Source organism: Eupeodes corollae, chromosome 1 (assembly GCF_945859685.1).
Source record: "Eupeodes corollae chromosome 1, idEupCoro1.1, whole genome shotgun sequence".
Classification (NCBI taxonomy): Eukaryota; Metazoa; Arthropoda; class Insecta; order Diptera; family Syrphidae; genus Eupeodes; species Eupeodes corollae.
In genome coordinates, this window is record NC_079147.1 from 144,234,839 (window position 1) to 144,257,152 (window position 22,314).

General features: G+C 35.6%; 1 protein-coding gene across 5 annotated transcripts in view; it reads left to right on the plus strand.

The window, feature by feature from the left end:
- LOC129946722 (extracellular sulfatase SULF-1 homolog) overlaps positions 1-22,314 on the plus strand; it is a 336,741-nt gene that overhangs the window by 285,340 nt on the left and 29,087 nt on the right. For 4 of the 5 annotated variants that reach the window (XM_056057007.1, XM_056057043.1, XM_056057018.1 and 1 more), the window contains 6 exons: positions 13,914-14,240; positions 14,344-14,762; positions 14,857-15,164; positions 19,910-20,052; positions 20,120-21,459; positions 21,645-21,777. In XM_056057007.1, coding sequence (XP_055912982.1) covers positions 13,914-14,240; positions 14,344-14,762; positions 14,857-15,164; positions 19,910-20,052; positions 20,120-21,459; positions 21,645-21,777 — 2,670 coding nt within the window. The remainder of the gene's footprint in view (positions 1-13,913; positions 14,241-14,343; positions 14,763-14,856; positions 15,165-19,909; positions 20,053-20,119; positions 21,460-21,644; positions 21,778-22,314) is intronic. The other variant, XM_056057036.1, reaches the window with a different exon arrangement.

Below are 22,314 nucleotides of genomic sequence, written 5' to 3' on the forward strand. Positions count from 1 at the left end.
TAAACATTTGGCAGGAAAAATGATGATAATGGAAAGCACTTGAGAAAGACGAATAAAATTCACATGCCCTCCTTGATTAACCATCATAATAAAGTTTAAGTTAGGGAATTACTCATTGTTGAAATAAAAGCCAGTTATGCAATAATGGATCAATTATTATTCTTTCCAAAGTTATGAGTATTCTATATGTGTATAACTTTCATTTGCAAAATTTCCACCCACCCCCACCTCCTTACCCTCAAATGGATATTACTCTACACACAAGTTATTAATAATAATCATTGAAACTTTTGCAACAAAATCCGAAAAGAACTTTTACTTTTCTCATCATCTCATTGAATTCAATACCCGCAAATTAAGTCTCTCAATGCATTTTGTATATAATGATGATGATGATGGTAAGGTAAGGTTAACGAAACCCTTGACAGTAAAAATAATTCCAACGGCTAATTGCTTCTCTTAAAACCGCCAAATCCCTAGTCAAGCAAAGCGAAAGCAACGAAGCTCATAAAATATCTATATCCTTTAAAAACCACTTAGACCTCGCATAGTATACTCAGTCCGAATTAATATTCAATTCAATAGAAATTGAATTTGAATTTGTTTCCACGACTGACTTCCCGCCCTTCCCCCATCGCCTCTTATGGAAAAAAGAGTTCAAAAATAAATATTCAGAGTTCCCTTAGGGATGTTAAAACACACACAACACACATATTCAATTAAATAATATTCTCCCCAATTCCAATCCCACCCAATCAAATATATAAAAACCTTTTTTGTTTTGTAGGGATACTAAACTGAGTATGTTGGTTTATTGGTTTCATAATGTTTCAAGTCGAAAAGTTTCTCAAAAAAAAGCACACATAACGAAAATTATTGTAATAGAAAGTTATATGGCGGTTTTCGAAAATTTAGCTTTTTCCTAACAATAGATTAATGTCTTATTATCAAGGCAACTGTTTCGAACTTTGTCTACAAAAATATAAATTAATAAGTACGAGTTGAGAGTAAAATAAGCTTAATGGTATCCGAATAAGTTGTGTGTTTTTGCTTTGTTTTACATATTCTAAAGGGTTAGTGAACAACTGTCAAAATATCAATTGAATTGTGCTTTATAGTTCTGATCTCCGATTTAAGGGGCCGATACATGCGGCCATTTTGTTTTTTAGTGATATCCGTCAAAGCTTTTGTTTATTATTCAGTTGCTTATACATTGCATTGCACAAATTTTAAGATATACGTCGATTATTTAACGATTTTTAACCGGTTCAGTTAACAATCCGCCAACACCCGTTGTGGCCCGTGAAAGTGTACAGCAAAACCCGAAGCAGTCTTTTCCTCGCCGTGCACAAAAACTCGGCCTTTCGCAAACTTCAATTTGGCGAATTTGGCGTCGGGACTTGGGCTAACATTAGTACTAGATCCAACTGACCTTAGAGCTGAAAGTTCATGACCATAGACAATACAGTTTATTCGCTGACTGGCCTTCGAATCGTTTAGAAGAGGAGCCTAATTTTAGCCGAAAAACGATCTTTAATGCCGAGGCATATTTTTGGATGAATGGCGTGGCAATGACGGCACCAACCCATACGAGGTTCAACAGGTGATAATGCATCCTCAAAAAGTTACCGTTTAGTGTGAATTTTGGTCCGGCGCGCGGCGTAATTGGTCTGTTCTTTTTTTGAAAACGACGTTAGAGATGCAATCACCGTTAACAGCGAGCGCTACATAGGTTAGGTTAGGTTAGGTTATAGTAGTTGTCCAAGATGGAAACGGACACACTTAGGCCAATTTAATGGCCCATTGTGATACCACATGAATCTTTAAGCTTTCTCCTAAGCTCAATGGAATCAGTTTGAGTCTCTTACGAGAGGGGCTGATTATGCTGATATGATTTAGATCGTTAAGATCGTTAAAGAAGAATTATCCTAGGTAATTCTTACGTTTTCGAGCCAGAGCAGGGCGGCATGTAGAGAAGATGAAGAGTAGTTTCCTCCTCTTCCTCGTCCATACAGCTTCTGCAAAAGTCATTTGAGAATACGCCAAGTCTCGTGGCGTGCTTTCTTATTAGACAGTTTCCGGTTATGACACCTATTATCGAGCTTATATGCGATCTGCTTAGAGAAAGCAAACACCTTGAACGTTTTAAATCCAGTTTTGGCCAGATGTTCTTTGTGACTTATCACGTGGTGATGTTCTTCCACCTGGTGCCTGCCCTCCTCACAGCCTCCTGCATTAGCAACAATTTACAAGTACCGATTGGTATGCCAGTTCGTGTCAAACGTGGTAGGATGGGCTGCACTCTACCGTTCCTGGCGAGTTCATCTGCTTTACAGTTACCTGGTATGTCTCTATGGCCCCGCACCCAGCAAAGGTGAATATTAAACTGTTGTGCCATCTCCATTAGATATGATCGACCGTTATGGACTGTTATAGAGTTTGTAGAGACAGAGTCGAGAGATTTGAATACGGATATCACATGTTGATATCACGTTTTCTTTAAGCCGGAACAAGACTCCTTTTATCGCCAAAAGTTCCGCCTCAAACACGTTACAATGATTTTGAAGGCGGAATGAGAGACTTATTTCAGTCGTTCAGAGTACACATCTCCCACCAACCCCATCTTTTGTTTTTGACACATCTGTATAGAAATGGATTGACTCATCTTCCATGAATGTCCTATCCTTTCAAAAAGATCTGGGAGGTATAGAAATCTGTAAATTTCTGTCGAATTGCAGTTGGGGGATGGTGTAGTCTGTGTCCTTCGGAATAGATTCTAAATAACTAAGAATTACGGAGTGGGCAATGTTATCGTTAGTCCATTTCGACGAAGCTTTGAGGCGAATAGCAGAGCTTGCAGCTATTTGTTTGTTAAACATTTCAAGAGGTGTTGGTAGAGCAAGGTGTCCAGTGCCGCAGATGGGGTAGTGCGAAGCGATCCGCTTATACATAGGCAAGCTGAACGTTGGAGTTTATTTAATTTATCCCTTTACCATACTACCACACCGTAAATTAAAATCGGTCTAATTACCGATGGGTATAGCCAATGCGTGATTCTGGGTTATAAGCCCCATTTATTACCAATAGCTTTTTTGCAAGAAAAGAGAGCTACAGTAGATTTTTTGACTCTTTCCTGTACGTTGCGTTTCCAATTAAGTTTTTTATCCAAGACAAGACCCAGATATTTAGCTTCGCCTGAGAATTTTAATTTGATTCCTTTAAAATGAGGAGGGTTGACAAATGGAATTTGGTATCTCCTCGAAAATAAGACCAGATCGGTTTTGTGTGGGTTAACACCCAGTCCACACCGATCAGCCCAAAGTATTAGTCTATCTAAGGCATTTTGTAAGAGTTCTTTTAACGTGTTAAGGTGCTTTGATGAAACTGCTATAGCAACGTTGTCCGCATAGGCTATTACTCTAAGACCCTCCGCATCCAGACTAGGTAGGATTTCATTCACCACTATGTTCCAGAGGAGAGGGGATAGAACACCACCTTGCGGTAATCCTCAGCCAGAAGAGTTGCCCAGTTTTGGGTTGATTATTCTGCTAGTCAGCATTGAATGAATCAACTACCGAAACGAACTCTCTACATTTAGAAATGTTAGTGCAGATTTGATTGCAGATGTGTCCACGTTGTTAAAAGCACCTTCGATGTCAAGGAAAGCAATCATAGTGAACTCTTTATGATGGATGGAGCGCTACATAACGATGATAACTAATTTTTCATGGCCCAGGTTAAACCATATGGACCTAGACGACATGTAGTTTCAGTAGGACTGCGCTACAAGCCACACAGCAAAGGCCACCTATGGTCTCGCAGGGGTCATGTAAATTTGCCAACAAGGTCATGCGATTTGACCCCGCTAAACAATATCCTGTGGGGTTTCTCAAAGTCGCAGGTCTATGCAAATAAACCACATGGCCATCGCTCAAATTAAACCGGATCTATGCGGAAGAGTCATTGAAAATTAGACGAAATTTTATTTCAACATCTACCTGCCATTATTGAAAAACCCTTTATTTCAATTGCATCTTCAGATGCACACTTTAAGATATTTTCTTACTTAGCAGTTTAAGTGATGTTCTTTTGTGTCATCAATTGTCAACTCCAGCTTTTTCTAAACAGCAGCTCATTTATATGTTCTTAAAAATTCAAAGAGCTTAAGAGACACAGTTCTAGTACGTTCTATAATACCCGTAACTTTTCGAGTCCTCATAGTGGATTGTTTTCACATTTTAGATTTGACTTTAGCTCTTTGAAACGCACAGATATAGTTGAGAGTGTTTTGGCTAGATGAAATACTTCTGGTGTTCATCAAGTCACTTTTAGATCAGATTAGCTTTGGATGGAGACCATTTCACATTCTTTGTATTGCTTGATTTTCCTAAAGCGTTCGACACTTTAGACCAAGCTAATCTGTACCTCAAACAATAATTATTGTATGGGTTATCATGGATAAAAAGCTGTTTCAGTTGGGTTAAAGTGTACGGAAATCATAAAGCCCCTATTATTGTAATAAAGCTAAATTCTTTGCCATAACATCAAATTATATGGGGTTTAGTTTTATTTTGAAAACCGCACGTCTAAAAAAAACACCTTTAACACTCTAATAAATATCATATGTTCCAACTATAAATATTAACGAACGCGTTTAGTTTTTATTAAAAGAGCCTCGACAAACAAAATCACCGAAAACTCTATATAAAATGTATTTAACTTCTATTGAACTTTATAATGTTGATTATAATAAAAGACATATCCATTCCATTTCATGTCCATTGCCCATACCGTCAATAGTCCACGCCTAAGCGCTCATCAAAGAAAGCTTTAAGCCTTTTGTATATAACCTAGGTATGTTTATATACTAACGAGTTTTACTATACTCAAATTACTATATTCAATTCAAGTGAAACATTTCAACCGGAAAATGTCACAACTTTCACGAATGTGGTGTTATATGTTGTGTATTGCTCACGACTTATCTGGCTTAAGAGCCTCTTAAGAAGCCAGCAATACTTATTTTGTCGTGTTCAAATTGTTTGTCCACATAATTAACAATAGAGTCATCACGAAACGTTCCTTATAGGTAACTTATTCCTACACGTATGTCGTAGATGCTATTTAACTTTTTAATTCTAACCAAACCTTACCGCCCCCATTTGTGAACCGCTTAAACTTAAAACTGAAATCCTACTTTTTTCAATATCCCTCTTAACGTTAAAGGTATATGCATGTGTGCCTTATATCAAATTACTTAAGTCGTAGGAAAAAAAAACAACCCTTTGGGTTAAGTGGTAATTTTATTTTTTGTTCCCCTTTTTATAGCTGCACAATTATTTTGTTATATAGATACTCGTACTTTATAATTATAATGTTTCCTACTTTTTCTGTTTGCAACCACTCAGTTTTTAAATCATTATCGTATCTCTGTGATTGACAGAAGTTATGACTGAAATTGGACTCACTTCGGCCTAAACACAATACAGAGGGAACTGCAATTGAAATCGCAGCTAACTCCTATCAAAATATTGTAACAATTTTTTAACTATATAAGAACGCAAACATAACCAATACTGTGTTAATATTTTTGACATTTCAATATTCCTTTTTTTCAAAGAAAACAGTACGAGTTTTAAGATTTAAATTGAGACCTAAGTCAGGCCAAGCATTTATTTTTTGGATATTAGACTTATGGCAACTATTTTTGTACAAAACCATATTAATGATCTTTCGTACGTTTCATTTTCCAAAACCCATTTGTTTACATTGTTGTATTTGTTATTTTGACAATTAGTCCATGAATAGATGTGAAAACTAACAACAAAACGATGCGGTGGGCTAGCGGCACTTTGCAAAGCAAAAATAAAATGGGCAGGTGAATAAGTCTTTTTCAGATTTTTTTTTTACTATTTTCGACGAAAAAGTCAGTTTCAAGCTGTACTTTTGCTGCTATTTTGTTGATAGCGAACCAATGTACATTTTTGTATTGAAAAAAGCATGTTTAACATCAGTATATAATTAAATTCATTGATTTACAATAATCACCACGAAATTTCTTAAATTTCGGAATTCACCTCGGATTATTGTATCAAAGATCCGTTCGAAGAATCGTCAAGTTAAGGGTGCGAGCGCAATTTATTGAATTCTATTAACTTTTCGTTAGTGGACGGCCCAAATATTATTTTTGAAAGTGATTAAAATGTGTATTAAATTTATAAATCCAAGTGTATTAATAGTTTATATTTTAAGCTCGCAACTATTTTTCAATTTCATTTTGATTAATAAATATTATATTTAAAAAAAAAAGTTTTAAGAGCAAAATACGTTATCCATAACCAAGGGCGGATCCAGACTTTTCATCAGGGGGGGGTCACACTCTTAGATGAGTTTTTACTCACCGCTTAAAAATGTTCTTTAATGTTTTGTAAAGAATGCTAACAAAATTTTATAATTCCTTAGTTATCAAATTATTTAGAACACTGTTGTCCAGCAAGTTATGATCTAACTATTTAATTTGGATGACTCTATGAAAGCATTCCAAGATTCGAACAGTTGTCTAAATATGCCATATTTAAGAGCTAAAATACAGTAGCTTACAGAGTTTTTGGTGCATTTCGCGGAATGTAGGAAATTGGTTTGAAACGTTGCTTTTTTCCAAAAACAAAACACAATTTTCTTGTTTTCATTTCTATTAATACGAAAAACGCTGAAAAAATTTAAAAATCCAGAAAATGAGAGAGGATCTGATATGTTAAAATGTCGGGCACTTTTTGACGTAGTTGGGAAGAAAAGTTTGGTAGTAGGTTCTCACAAATTACACGTTTCAAAGCTTTTATATCAATAGATATGAAACGTTTATTGTGTTTTTCACTTAGCCATTAGTTTCACAAAAGTGTCGCTTGATTTTTTGGGGCATTTGTATTATAGAAATTCGTGTTTGAATCTCGGTTCTAGAGCATCCAAGCAAATTGACTTCAAAAGTAGATTTATTTATGTTTTTAAGATCTTTTGTATTCAACAGAAAGCCAATTTTGAAAGAAATAAAATGCATGACTGGGTCGCAAGAACTTTCTTATTTCTTCCAAAAAGTCTGTTTAAAAATATTGCCTATATTTTAAGATCCAAAATAAGTTCTTCTCAAAAATTTAAATGCCATTTTATTTGTCAAAAAATCTAGATTAACTTATTTTTTTCGAAGATCATTTTAAATTTTGTCGTAAAAATATTTTTGGTATAAGCACTTAATAAAAAGCTTATAAATATACATATGAACATTTAAATTTCGTAAAAAAATGTTGTCCCCTTTCTGAGATATCGAGTTTTGTAAACAAAATTAGTATTTTATTAAAAATAAAAAAAATAAATTTTTGGTCATACAAAATCATCAGAGCTTGCACAGAAAAAGAAGAATTTTGAAATCGTTCCATTAGTTCTTAAGAAAACTTAAAAACAAAATAAAGATTTTTTTGAGGGGTACCCTTCTGGAGCAATACGAAAATATGTTTTTTTGTAGAAAGAAGCCAAATTAAGAACACAAAATTTTGAGAAAGTTTTAGAAAAATCACATGTTTGAACAAAAAAATTTGTGTGGGGACTGCTGTTATTTTTTTATTAATAAAATGATAAAAACTCCTTACATTAATAAACTGAAAATATTAATTTCAATCAACACAATTGTTTGGACTTTAAGGGCCAGGAAAGACAGACAGACGGAAGGAAGGAATCGAGGTAGCCACTTTGTTCGACTTCTTCGTAATGTCATATTTGATTAAAAACTCTAGTTTGAAATTGTTTACTAATGCAAAACTTGCTACATAGTTCCTTTATGTCGCAGTAAAAATCACGTCTATAATCACTATTTATGTGTGTCAAAAAAATGTAATAATAAAATTGAAGGCTAGTTTAAGGAATTAAAAGGCAACTTAATATAAAATTGATGATCTCTTATTCAAGGTTTATTTTTAAGAACCTGAATATTTGCTCTTTTTCTTAGTAACAATTTTTATGAAAATAATTTATAGCATGACTCAAGTTTTTTCGTGTTCTAAATTGAACGAAAATCAAAATTTGAGTTGTTTTTTGGACAGCAAACCACTTTTGGGTAAATGTCGTTAAATTACTTATAAATATTTAAATGAAACCTTTACTTATACAACTTAACTGTATAAGCTTTTTGGCTCATATGACCCCCCCGCCTGGATCGTCAATTGGTCAAAAGCTGATGAATTTGTGCTGTGTTTTTGGAATAGGGCTGAATATCCGATTCATATTATGTTCTTGGTCCAATCTTCAGTCAAAAGTAGTACTTTTAGCAACAAAGTTTAAGGAAGTAAAATACAAATGTTTCATAAATAATTCAAAATATAATGGGGGTCATATCCATTAACGCAATACGATTAGTTTTGAATTGAAGGGAATTCCTATGAAAAAGCAAACAAATTATTTCCCAGGGGGGGTCATGACCCCTACGACCCCCCCCCCCGTGGATCCGCCATTGTCCATAACATTCTTGATTGATGGAAGCATACATGTATTTGCTATCAAAAAAACTTTGTAACATCAATGAAACACCAATATTTAAGAACATAATCAGAAAGATTAAAGAAAACCCGTTCAATAAATGCAGAGCAAATGAAATACAAATTTTGAAATTTATTACAAAATGAAAATGTTAAAAAATCGATCTGAATTCATGCATAACTCATCCAATAGATCATGTAATCGACATGAATGCTTATTACATATTGACGTACAGAATTTTTTTTAGTGAATTCATATAGTTTTACGCAAAATATAATAATCATTTAAAAATGTTGTGTTGCCAAAGTTTTCATAAATTATCTCATAACATATTAAATTGATTACATTGTTAAATGACTAGTAATTTTTATTTGCTACAAGTTTTCTAATTTTAAAGATTTTTAAAGTTGAAAACCGATCAACCACCAAAACAGATCAAACTATTTCGGATTTACAGAATAATTTATGTATCCACTTCGTACAAAATAATAAAAAAAAAATGTTCCCGATATTTTTACTCAATTCAAGTAGTCATTTTCTAACTACAACATTCAGCTCATTCATATGGTTTTGACTTTAATTTTGAGTATTCAAATTTGGGTTTAAGTAAATTAAGACATTCTTTACTTACCTTCCAACTAAAAACTTACCTTCATTTAATTTAAAAATTATTGTTCATATTTTATTGTATTAAATGTATAATTAGTCAAAAGATACAATTAAATGCATTTCCACACCGCCGCCGCCTCAAACCTGAAAATTATTTTCTTGGTGTGAATACTTTATTGAGAAAAGATGTTTGCGTAATCATAGAATCAAAATACAGCACTAATAATCAATTTAATTTTCATTTACAACATTTATTTTGATTGAAACTAAAAAGCTATACAAATCTTCCAATTTAAGACCCTGTCAGCACTTCAGATTCTGGTGGTTTGAATGGTTTCGTTTTTGAACGCGGCCATGAAACTTTAAAAATGAAGCAATTTAATGGGCCTAGGAATAGATGTGAGAATGTGTTTGGTTTTTGTATCATTTTACGCACACTCCCATATTTAGTCCTCAGTAGATTGTAGGGAAACCGAAATGTCACCCTGAGATTCCCATCTTGTTAAGTATTGAATATTTTTGGTTTAGACTTTTTGGTAAGTTCTATATGATGTTTCCGACCTCGAGCGCGGAACGCAGCATTGCATCATTTGTCTTCTATTGCAAAATATCCGTTTCTGTTAGTGTTACCAACAGTCCTGTGTGACTCGAACCGCACCCAACCAACTTATCCATTTAACTAGGTTCCTCAGTTCCATCTTTTACTCCACTCGACTTCTACATATACGGGACCGTAGATCACACGAAGAATTTTTCATTATCTTTAACATCATGCCTGGGAATAGAATTTTATCTTTGGCTTTTACTTCTTGACAATATTGGCTTCCTTAAATAAAGCTAATAATTAGACATTAAGTGTTCGGCAACACATTTCAATATGTGTAAAAAGTTGTTTTGTAGTCTCAGGTTAAAGTCCTACTTTTTTCAATATCTGGCTTAATAAGAATTTATATCTGGTCAGTAATAGTATTTGTACATTTAGTCTTTATACCGGTAAATACCTTTCTTCAGCCGGTAATGAAAGACTTAAAGATCAGTGGTTTAACGTCTCTTTTTTTTCTTATAGATCCGCTTTTGTCCGTAAAATATTAAGGATAACCTATATACATACATGTTTTTCCATTAAAGGCGTTTTTTTTATTTGCGATGCCTATTAAAGACATTACGAGTATGTGTGAAATGTAAAATCTTTTATAGACTCGGTTTGCTCAAGATTGTCCCTATTGTAAACACATTTGGAGGATAAAATTGACCGAAAAAATCACGAAAGCACGATATGCATTTTAATTTGAACGCCCGTTTTCATAATAAGCCCGATTAACTTTAACGCGTTCCTCGATTGTATATCTTTCTATGCTTCAAATTGAGTTGGTCTGAAATCGAGAAATGTCAAATTAAATGCAGAAACAAACTTGACATTAAGGTTTGGCTCACGTTCAACATGAGCCTTTAAAATTTAACCACCTTTTATCACTTGAATAATGATTTTATAAAGGGTGATTTTTTTGAGGTTAGGATTTTCATGCATTAGTATTTGACAGATCACGCGGGATTTCAGACATGGTGTCAAAGAGAAAGATGCTCAGTATGCTTTGACATTTCATCATGAATAGACTTACTAACGAGCAACGCTTGCAAATCATTGAATTTTATTACCAAAATCAGTGTTCGATTCGAAATGTGTTTCGCGCTTTACGTCCGATTTATGGTCTACATAATCGACCAAGTGAGCAAACAATTAATGCGATTGTGACCAAGTTTCGCACTCAGTTTACTTTATTGGACATTAAACCAACCACACGAATGCGTACGGTGCGTACAGAAGAGAATATTGCGTCTGTTTCTGAGAGTGTTGCTGAAGACCGTGAAATGTCGATTCGTCGCCGTTCGCAGCAATTGGGTTTGTGTTATTCGACCACATGGAAGATTTTACGCAAAGATCTTGGTGTAAAACCGTATAAAATACAGCTCGTGCAAGAACTGAAGCCGAACGATCTGCCACAACGTCGAATTTTCAGTGAATGGGCCCTAGAAAAGTTGGCAGAAAATCCGCTTTTTTATCGACAAATTTTGTTCAGCGATGAGGCTCATTTCTGGTTGAATGGCTACGTAAATAAGCAAAATTGCCGCATTTGGAGTGAAGAGCAACCAGAAGCCGTTCAAGAACTGCCCATGCATCCCGAAAAATGCACAGTTTGGTGTGGTTTGTACGCTGGTGGAATCATTGGACCGTATTTTTTCAAAGATGCTGTTGGACGCAACGTTACGGTGAATGGCGATCGCTATCGTTCAATGCTAACAAACTTTTTGTTGCCAAAAATGGAAGAACTGAACTTGGTTGACATGTGGTTTCAACAAGATGGCGCTACATGCCACACAGTTCGCGATTCTATGGCCATTTTGAGGGAAAACTTCGGAGAACAATTCATCTCAAGGAATGGACCGGTAAGTTGGCCACCAAGATCATGCGATTTGACGCCTTTAGACTATTTTTTGTGGGGCTACGTCAAGTCTTAAGTCTACACAAATAAGCCAGCAACTATTCCAGCTTTGGAAGACAATATTTCCGAAGAAATTCGGGCTATTCCGGCCGAAATGCTCGAAAAAGTTACCCAAAATTGGACTTTCCGAATGGACCACCTAAGACGCAGCCGCGGTCAACATTTAAATGAAATTATCTTTAAAAAGTAAATGTCATGGACCAATCTAACGTTTCAAATAAAGAATCGATGAGATTTTGCAAATTTTATGCGTTTTTTTTTAAAAAAGTTCTCAAGCTCTTAAAAAATCACCGTTTACAATTGACCGAAAATATCACAAACGTTAATTTCAATTACCGACAAAAATATAACGTTTATTTTAATAAAGTTTAACTACTGAAATAATTATCGAGTAAAGAAAACATTAACTTATCTCTTTTTTATGATACTCAGTTTGATTTGTATAAATGTTTTGGTAACTAATAACTTTTCATAACATTTCAAAAGTTTTATGAACAGGTGCACAAGTAGAATTAGATGAGGTAAATTGCAAAAGAATGAACTATGTATTAAAAAATTCTTAAATACCGAGAATTCTTATATTGAAATTGGCAACGCGAAACTTAACTAAACGAGAGAACGCCCTCTACATTAAATTTTACTTTAAAAAATGACATCGGTTAAAATTGCTCTGCACCTGACACCTGTAACGGTCTTTAGTAACATCGCCAATCGTTAAATTATAAGCTGACATAAGCTATCACTGGGCTAAAAAGTTTATTTTTAGTCACAATCCGAAGTTTTAAAATATTTTACGGGTTTTGACATACATTCAACTCAATTCAATCAAAATGAACGGTAGTGCACAGTAAATTTTTGGCACTGCTCCCCATTTGTATAGGACTTCCCTATTTGCAATAATTACTAAACTATTAATTGAATTGAATTGGGTGCATGTACCCATCAAAATGTCAGCTCCTAAGATAAAAGACTTTCTGAGATAGAGTATTTCAAAAATCGCCAAAAACCCTAACTGACTGACTTACCAATCATCAAAGAGATGAAGCACTTCACGGCATCGCAGAAACTTGAAACTTAGCACAAAGGTAGGTCTCGTGATGCAAGGAAAGTAAAAATTCGAAAAAAATTTTAACTTGGGTAAAATAGTCTTAAATCAAAAAATTGCATTTTAGGTTTTTGACTTTGTGTATCTTTCGATAACTGCCAACAACTAAAGTCTAGAAACTGCTAAATATCGTATTGATATAGTCTTTAGTCAATAAGACCAATAAATTAATATTTATTTTAATATTAAAGTCTTAAGTCCATTGAGTCTGTGTGACCATTTTTTGACTTATGTCATTTTTGACTAAGTTCAAAGACATATGAATAGGAAGTGTGGTATCCAACTCACGAAAAATACAAGGCAAACCGTTTATGATTGTTGTAGAATCTTAAAATTCAGAAGAGCGGTAATTGTGCATATACAAAAAGCAAAGCTAGGCACAAATATTTGCCACTCAGGGGTGTGATATTCACCCATTTTTTTAAACCTGGTAGAAGGTAAAATTAACACTCCTAAATGTTATAGAACAACGAATATTTAGAACTTTTGCGTATTTTTAGATGTCATTACTTTTCGGAGCAGACTTATTACTCATATTTTTTGCATACAACAGACTTTGGCTCATTTTTTAACATTTTAATTTTGGTGTGATTGAGATTGCGTGTTGAATATTTTGACTGCTGCTGCCAGAAATACGTAGAGTATTTTTTTATAAATGTAGCTTTCAAGAAGAAAAAAACGCATATAAACTCATGCTTGGTCAAGAATTTAACTTTATTATAAAGATAAGGATTTGTCATCATGTTTTAAAAAAAAAAACTTCGGGCTAGTAACCGGTGCGACTACCTGGCCAAATACGCCAGATAATGCACTCACCACAAATTTGCTTCCATCAAGCTGTCAAAAAATCCAAATCCGAAAAAAGTATTATTAAATCCACACGTATAAAAAACACCGTTTTTTGATTTTAATCCATACTTAACTGATTAAACCTTATTGAAGTTTAAATAGCGTTTATTAATACGTCTGTTAGACGTTAACATGATGCAAATAACACACAAATCACTTTCATAGTTTTGAGAGTATGTTAAAATAACATGTAGTTTCTATGTTAAGTTTCCTTTCGTCTAAAATACACCACACATCAATTACAAGTCGAAATTGATCTACCCTTCTCTCTTCATGCTATAAAAAAGTTAATTAAAACTTAATTTGTATCTTCTATTTACTTGCAGTACCCCATCCTACGACCATGCACCTAATCCAGACAAACAATGGATCTTACGAGTTACTCAGCCCATGGAACCAGTGCACAAACGTTTCACAAACATTCTGATGACCAAAAGACTGCAGACCCTCCAAAGTGTTGACGTAGCCGTGGAGCGAGTTTATAACGAACTTAAAGCACTTGGTGAACTCGATAATACGTACATCATTTACACCTCAGACCATGGCTATCATTTGGGACAGTTCGGATTGATTAAGGGTAAAAGTTTCCCCTTTGAATTTGATGTACGAGTTCCGTTCCTAATACGTGGACCAGGCATTCAGCCGGCAATTGTGTAAGTATTGTACACTAATTGTTAGCTTCGAAGTTTCTTCTTCGCTTCACATACGTTAGGAGTAAATATGTAATGCTTTCGTTTATATGCACTTTTAATTTAGAGTCGATGAAGTTGTGCTAAATATTGACTTGGCACCAACATTCCTCGACATGGGTGGGGTTCCAACACCCCCGCACATGGATGGTCGGAGTATTTTACCATTGCTCCTTAGTAGACACCGTAGCATACGTGACCTATGGCCGGATACATTCCTAATTGAGAGTTCCGGTCGGCGGGAGACTCCAGAGCAAATAGCCGAGTCTAAGGCGAGACTACAGGCGGAACGACTTGACATGAAGTTAGTGAATAGCACCTTAGTTGAGGACATACCAAAGAATATAACTAACAAGGCGGCCAGCGTCGCTGTCACGATGGTAGAGGTGGAGGGCGGCAATTCGAGTGCTGATGCCATTCGTAGTAATGAGGAAAATGTTAACTTGGAATCACATGAGGAGCACGATGATTTCGATGACATTGATGGTGAGTTAATTCATGATGTCAATTACGGATCGCTATGTAATCTTTTGTCCATATTCTTCTTATGTGATATAAATTTATGTCGTTTACAATTTAGATGATACTAAGTTTGCTGACGATGACGACGATGAGGATGAGGATGAGTTCGAAAGTGACGTGGATGATGATAGAGGAATGATAGAAAGCTCGACGGGGCTGGGTGATTATGGTGGTAATGTAGACGCGCACACACAGCAACAGGATCAATTTGACAATCATTTGCCTCTAGCGCCGTATATGACAAAAATGATGCGATTAAACTCAGAGTGTTCGGATCCAGCACTGCTACAGAATTGTCGTCCCGGCCAAAAGTGGAAGTGTGTTAACGAAGCGGGGCGCTGGAGAAAGCACAAGTGCAAATTCCATGTAAGTCTTTATACTTTTATAACTAAAATTTGAATGAGCCTGTGTTTGAAATTTTATTTTTGGACTAAGATAAAGTCAGCTAGTCAAAGCTATCAATATGAGCTAAGGCCAGACACTTCTAGATTAAGCTTTATTTCAATAAAAAAAAGATCACATTCAATAGCTTTACCTAGAAAATTCTCGTTTAAGCTTAAGACGCCTAGCTTTCGTTTGTTTATAAACATATTTTGTGGATTTTGGTTCATAACATCTCTACAGGGATTTCAAATTCAAACCTTTAAGCTTGGACTGTTGTGATAGCTTTTTAACAATTTGTAGCTCCACATGCTTTATGGTTTTGCACACTGTAGTGCGTTCAACTTCAACATTTTGTGCTACAATGAACTGAAGTCCAGATTAACTCAGATATCTCAAAAATATTCGCATCTTCCCTATGCTCTCTTTATTCCCTTAAAAAGTAATCAGATAATCGAAATAGACAATGAAAGTCTTCATCACTAATTTAATAATATAATTTATATAATTAATATGAAATAATTTCAAAATGAAAAAGAACGTGTCCATATCACGTAAACTATTAACGATTTTTCGATTAAGTGACAGACGCGTAGTTTTGACTATAACTTGGTATTGAGTATTTTCCAGTATAGTGTCACCCTATAATGTTTTTTTAGACTTTTTGGTTTGAATAAGAAATAAACGATTATTATTTAATGTTATGACCAAGAATTAAGCTTTATTATAAAGATAATAAAGATTTGCTATTATGTTTTAAAACGATTCTAGGGCTGAATCGAATAAACTACAGCCGAGAGGCCTAATTTTCTACCATTATCTTTAAGCAATTGGTGTTGTTTGTGAGCATCTCAGGCTTATGTTCTATTTTACATAACATTTCAGTCCAAGTTTGGATAGTAATTCGTCTTCAAACGATGTCCGACTCTATCCAGAGAATTGTATCCTATTTTCCGCGCAGTAAGATCATTTTTACGGGCGATTTCAATGTACACAATTCTTTGAAGGCTACGCTACGCTATTCGGTTTAAATGTCGAGATTTTTGCTGAATTAAACCCCCTGACTCAGTTAGTGGACAAGCCAACTCGGATTCCTGACGTTGCAGGTCAATCCGCCAACACTAGACTTGTTTCTTCTGATCCTGATAAATATACTGTCAATGTATTATCGCTTCTAGGAACATCAGACCATTGTGTAATATCTGCAAATTTCTCATGCCAAAAACCGCCAGTTAAAGTTAAAGCCACTACGAGAACCGTTTGGCAATTTGAGAAAGCCAACTTCGACGGTCTAAATGAATTCTTCAGGAACTTTAACTGGTCACTATGCTTCCTCGATAGTGACAGGGATTCCAGTGCAGTTATGATTACGAACTTAATTCTTTGTGGAATGTAAAAATGTTAGTTTCCAGAACTACAAAGCCCATCCAACTGAGGAAAACCGGAATAAGTTCAAACAAGCCAGAAAGATCTGTAACGGACATATACGACGCATTAAATTTTTGACCATAATTATGGCAAAAAATACTACAATGTTCCAATGGTAGTAAAAATATCTGGTCGTTTGTAAAAAATGTGCGTTACACTACGTATTCGTCGGTTCCGATGCTCGTTTTCAATGATTGAAAGCGTAGACAATTCTATGGGACGAATCTTCTTATGCACTCGTTCAGTTACTAGAGCACTTAAAAATTTTGAGATTCACAAATTCGCTGGCCCGGATTGCATCTCCGCTATTATTCTGAAGAGGTGTTCTCCCACGCTGGAAAAACCACTGCGTAAGCTTTTCCATCTGTCCTATTCTACAGTCTCTTTCCGAGTGGATGGAAAACTGCATTTGTCCAGCCTGTCCCTAAAAAAGGCGAATCCTCCTCTCCCTCTAACTATCGTCTAATAGCACTCACGTCCCTTCTTTCCAAGGTCATGGAAACGCTGATCAATTTTCAGCTTAAGAAATATCTTGAAGAACGGAAGCTTCTTACACCTACAGTGTGGCTTTCGTTGCAATAGGTCCACTGGTGATCTTATGGTTTATCTCACCCGACAGTGGAACAAATCCCTACATCGTTTTGAAGAAAGTAAGATTATTGCACTTGATATTTCAAAAGCATTTGATAGAGTTTGGCATCAAACTCTCTTATGCATTTGGTATTGATGAATCCCTTCTTCGTTGCTTTAGAAATTACCTTTCGGACCGTTCAATTCAAGTAGTATTGCACGGGTTTAAATATGATATTTATAAAATAAGCGCTGATGTTCCCCAGGGCTCCGTTTTGTCTTTTTATAAATGATCTTTTGTCTGAAACTTCTAGCCCACTAAATTTTTTCGCGGACGACAGTACCCTCTGCTTTTTATTCGTTTTTAGATTCTCATCCTTGTTTTTCGGATGTGGACTACATGATAAGCTCATTAAATTCTGATCTTGACAGCATGGTTCAATGGGGAATCAAAAACAGTGTAGAATTTAATGCTTCGAAAACTCAATGCTGTCTACTGTCGCAAAAGCGTAACCTTCCCCCAATGCCACTATCCATGAGTGGTACTTGCATCCAGGAGACTGAATAGCTATCAGTCCTAGGTATGTGCATTACAAACCCCTTGTTGTGGAGTGTTTAGGTTTTCTCTGACGATGCAAGAAGTTTTTAACCATTTCTGATGTGGCTATAATTTATAAAGCCTATATTCGTCCAAAACTTGAGTACAAGTTATAACCCACTTGAGTTTCTTGGACAGAATTCAAAGGAGAGATAAAAATGATAGGTGACCGTTGTCTCACTGAAACTTTTGCTTCTCTCGAGCACCGTCGTAAGGTTGCATGCCTCTCATTATTTTATCATTATTTACATAAGCAATGCTCTAATAAAATAGCCATTCAACCGTAATACTCGTTCTTTCAGAAATGCCCATCATTTTACCCTTGAACACAATTTCGGTCGTACTGTAAAGTACAGAGATTCTTTTTTTAGTCGCACTACAAGAATGTGGAATGCTTTACCAGACTTAATATTTCCCACTCATTACAATGTGCAGACATTCAAAAAACAAGGTACATTCATCGGTATCTCCTTTTTAAATCCTATCCTCCCTTCCTAATTACTCGCTATAATCATTATAAGAGTATTCATATCATATAAAAAAAAAATATCGCACAATTTTGGACGCCAGAAAACAGGTCCGCGATGGGAGATAATGCGCTACCTAAAGTTCCTTTCAATAAATTAATTGTTTTGCGAGCGGATTTATGGTGTGTAGTGCCGTCTTGTTCCAATTTAGGCAAGTAAAATTCATAAACATGGTTTATTAGTCCTTTGAATGTAACTTTATGGCCGGCTTCATTTTTGAAGAAATATGGCCCGATCTATTTTTGAGGATGGACTGCGCGCGTCTTAGCAATGGCTTGTGGATTACGATCACACCAAATATTTAACTCAACACTGAACAAAATTTTCTTGTAAAAATCGGGGTCGGTGGCCATCTCGCTTTGAGCCCATTCACTGAACTTATTGGTCGATCGGCTTATGACAAGTTGGACTTTGTATCGGTAATCGGTCCGATTTGTCGAATTGAAAATTTTTACATTTCTCGACGGTTCAAGGTCCCTAGAGTCGAAATAAAATATTTTTAGAAAGATATCTGTGAGTGCGTGTGTACGTACGTTCGTACGTCCGTATGTTTGCGAAGTTTGTTCGTCGTCCATAGCTCAAGAACCATTAGATATATAGACTTCAAACAAATTTAGTTATACAGATAATGTAGAAAGATCCAAAAAGGACTCTCAAAAAACAATTTTGTGCAAAGTAACGTTTTTGACATCTGGTCAAATTTTGAGAAAAATCGAATGAACAGTTTTTTTTATAAAAATAACACGCCATCAAATATCTCTTTAGTTTGTTTGAGTTTGAGTTTCACCCCAAAAACCCTCACATTTCTCCGGAATCATTTTTACTTGCCACATATAGGAACTCGATATTTAATCGCAGATGATATTACGATGGTAGAAAAGTCGAAAAATGTAGGTCCCCGAATCCTTCCATCCGTCTGTCTTGTCTATCTGTATTGGCCCCTACACCCCAAACCATTGCGTAGATTGAGTTCTAACTTGAAAATGAAAGTTTTAAGCAGATTCGTGTAAGGCGTTTTTTTATTTTTTCAAAGATCAAACTTAAAAGTAGTCCCATACAAAGTTGCTGGCCAACAAATGAAAAGTTTAAATTGATTTTTTCAAATTGAAATATTTTCGAGAAAAACAATTTATTGGGCTGATTGACCTTCTTAAGCAAGGACCCAAATTTGCATCGGATTCAAACTTGTGACGGATTACAAATTGCATCAGAAAATCCACTTCCTTCAAAATAAATTCAAGAAACCTTTTTGGTTTTCCCAACGCATGTCAACTGCACCTGGTGAACTTTCCAATGCAAAGTCAGTTAACGGCAATACCATCTTCCCTTTCCAACTTTCCTCCTTATAAGATTCCTAGATTGAAGCCCCCTACAACTTGTTCTTTATTTAGAAATACAACACGGTCTCCTACGTTCGACACAAGGAAATGTATTACCATTCCTTCTATCCATATATACGGGTATAAGAGCTTAAGTTGTATTTGCATTAATTAAAAACTATAGACATCCGCTTTCTCTATTCTACGTAGAGCTACAAATCTATCTCACAATTTCTTATTAGAAATGATGTTTTCAATAGGATAAAACTATTTATTTATTTCTTTTAGTTACAACTCCAACATCATTTAGCCGAATTGAACAAAATGCCCAAGCAGTCGAAGCGTAACTGTGCCTGCTTCACTCCCGACGGAGTTGTTTATACCAAAATCAAAACCAATCGGGATTATTTTGGAACTCGTCTGCGTAAAAGGTAAGGTAAATATTTTTTTTGGCACACATAACTGAAAATCCTAATATAAATTCCTATATGCTTTCAGAAATCAAGCCTTCCTAACACGTCGTCATAAACGTGCCACGTTCGAGGGATTACCATCGCAACCACCACAAAATCGACAATTTACGGAAGAAGAAAATTCTTCTCCAAATGAGATTTACCTGAATTATTTTCCAAATGAAATTGAGAAACTGCTTGACATATCGAATACCTTATCGCTAATTGAACACCATCTTCGTGATGGTTCACAAAATAATTCTTCCGGTGCTGGTGATAGACGTGCGAATGAGTTGAAATACCGTCACAAACGAGAAACACCCAACTATCTCGATGGAACAACCTCCGCCTCATCCTCAGCTACTCCCAATGACCCAATTACCAAAGTTATTCAAGAAATTCAAAGTACCCTGGAAACTCTGGAAGTGAAATTCCTCGAACACGAACTGAATACGAATAACTTGACCCGTGGGATAAGTATTGGTGGCAGTGGTGGTAATGGTGGGGGTGGAGGTAGGTCATCACCAAAAATTGGTGGCAAACTGGGAGCAAAATGTTTCATCGAATCCGAAACGGGCAAAGTCAATTGTTCTGATGTGATTTATGACGACGAAAAGACATGGCGCAAATCACGCGGCCAAATCGATTTGCTGATTAAAGTACTCAAGGATAAGATAAATCATCTCAAGGACATTAAAAAGCAATTGAAAGAAAACAAGTCGATGACAGCATCAGCTGCATCCCCGGGTGGGATGATAAGATTCGACGATGTGAATTATGATGAAGCTGATGGCCTTGAAGATGAATTAATGGAGAGCTCGACGGTGGATGGTGGTGATTTCCATAACCCACGACGCCCTAACAAGGGTGGAAAGCGAGGAAGTAAATTTGATAGACTTCACCACAATACCCGACCCAGGAAGCCCATCATACAGGATGGCGGCCAAATGCTGGACATGAACTTTTTCCACACCCAAACAACAGATCGTAATGACATTTTTGAAACACCGCATAGAGCGAGTGGAAACGTGTTTGGCAATCATCCTCGACGCCGCGGAAGTGGTCACCATAGATATCATGGCCGAAGGCCTTTTGTTCATAGAGTCATAAGTACTACAACAACAACAACAGTCCCCACAACAACTGTATTGGATACCCAACCAAACCAAACAACGACTGCTATTCCAATTGCTTCTTCAGCCGCCCCCTCATTTGATTCTGTCACATTGACAAAAGATGGGGCAGATCAAGTGCTTTCTATGACCACATTCAGTCCACCGACGACGACATCTTCAAGTAGTGCGAGCAGCGGCAGTAGTAGTAGTAGCAGTAGTAGTGCTGCCCCATCGACTCCAAGTGCAAATGACATCTCAAATAACTTCAATGGTAAGTGAGTCAGAGTGTTAGTTCAGTGTAGTGATATGGGATCAAAAAGGTCCTTTTATAACTATCTATAGGATGGCACTTTTAACTTCCGCACTTAACACGATACACGTAACACGTAACACACGCTTGTCTACATTCTTGATGATATGAATGTAATTTTTTTCTTCTTCTTCTTATGTTTACAGAGGAAGACGCTTATAACATAAGAGTGCAACAACATCAAGGAAACTTGAATTCCAGAACGACAGATCCATTCCATCAAGAAAAGTTTCAATTTTCTGGACCAGCTGAGTGCTATTGTGAACCGGAAATCGAAAGGTCAGCAGTAGTTGTTATAAAATTCTATTTCAATTTTTAAATGCACCATGAACTTTTATGTCTTGCGTTCAAAATTTTTCTTCTGTGTTTTGTATTCCCCCCCCCCGTTCTTTTTTAAAATGTTTTATATTTGTTTCATATTCACATATTGGATAAGTATATTGGATTTGTACAGTACATGATGTAAGTTTAGGAGCTAGAGTCTAAAAGATTTACCTAAAATTTGATGCAGCGTATTTGGTGCCTGCTTGACCAAAGAGGAAATCAATTTTGCGCTTTAGCTCTTTGATTTGTATTTTCAAAACCTGGTAGAAAATCATTTCCAATAAAGTTTCGAGTTCAATTGACTGACGTTGACGGTATTATTTTGTTCCTTTTTTATAAAATGATGGTTATTTTTTAAAAATTTGTACGGTGAAGTCGAAATGTTGCTTGAAATTCATGTGAAGTTTAGCTACCATGCTTTTAAGGTTAAACAATTTTTTTTTCGAAGTCTTAACATTTAATAGAGAAAGTTCTTATGAATGAAATGAATCT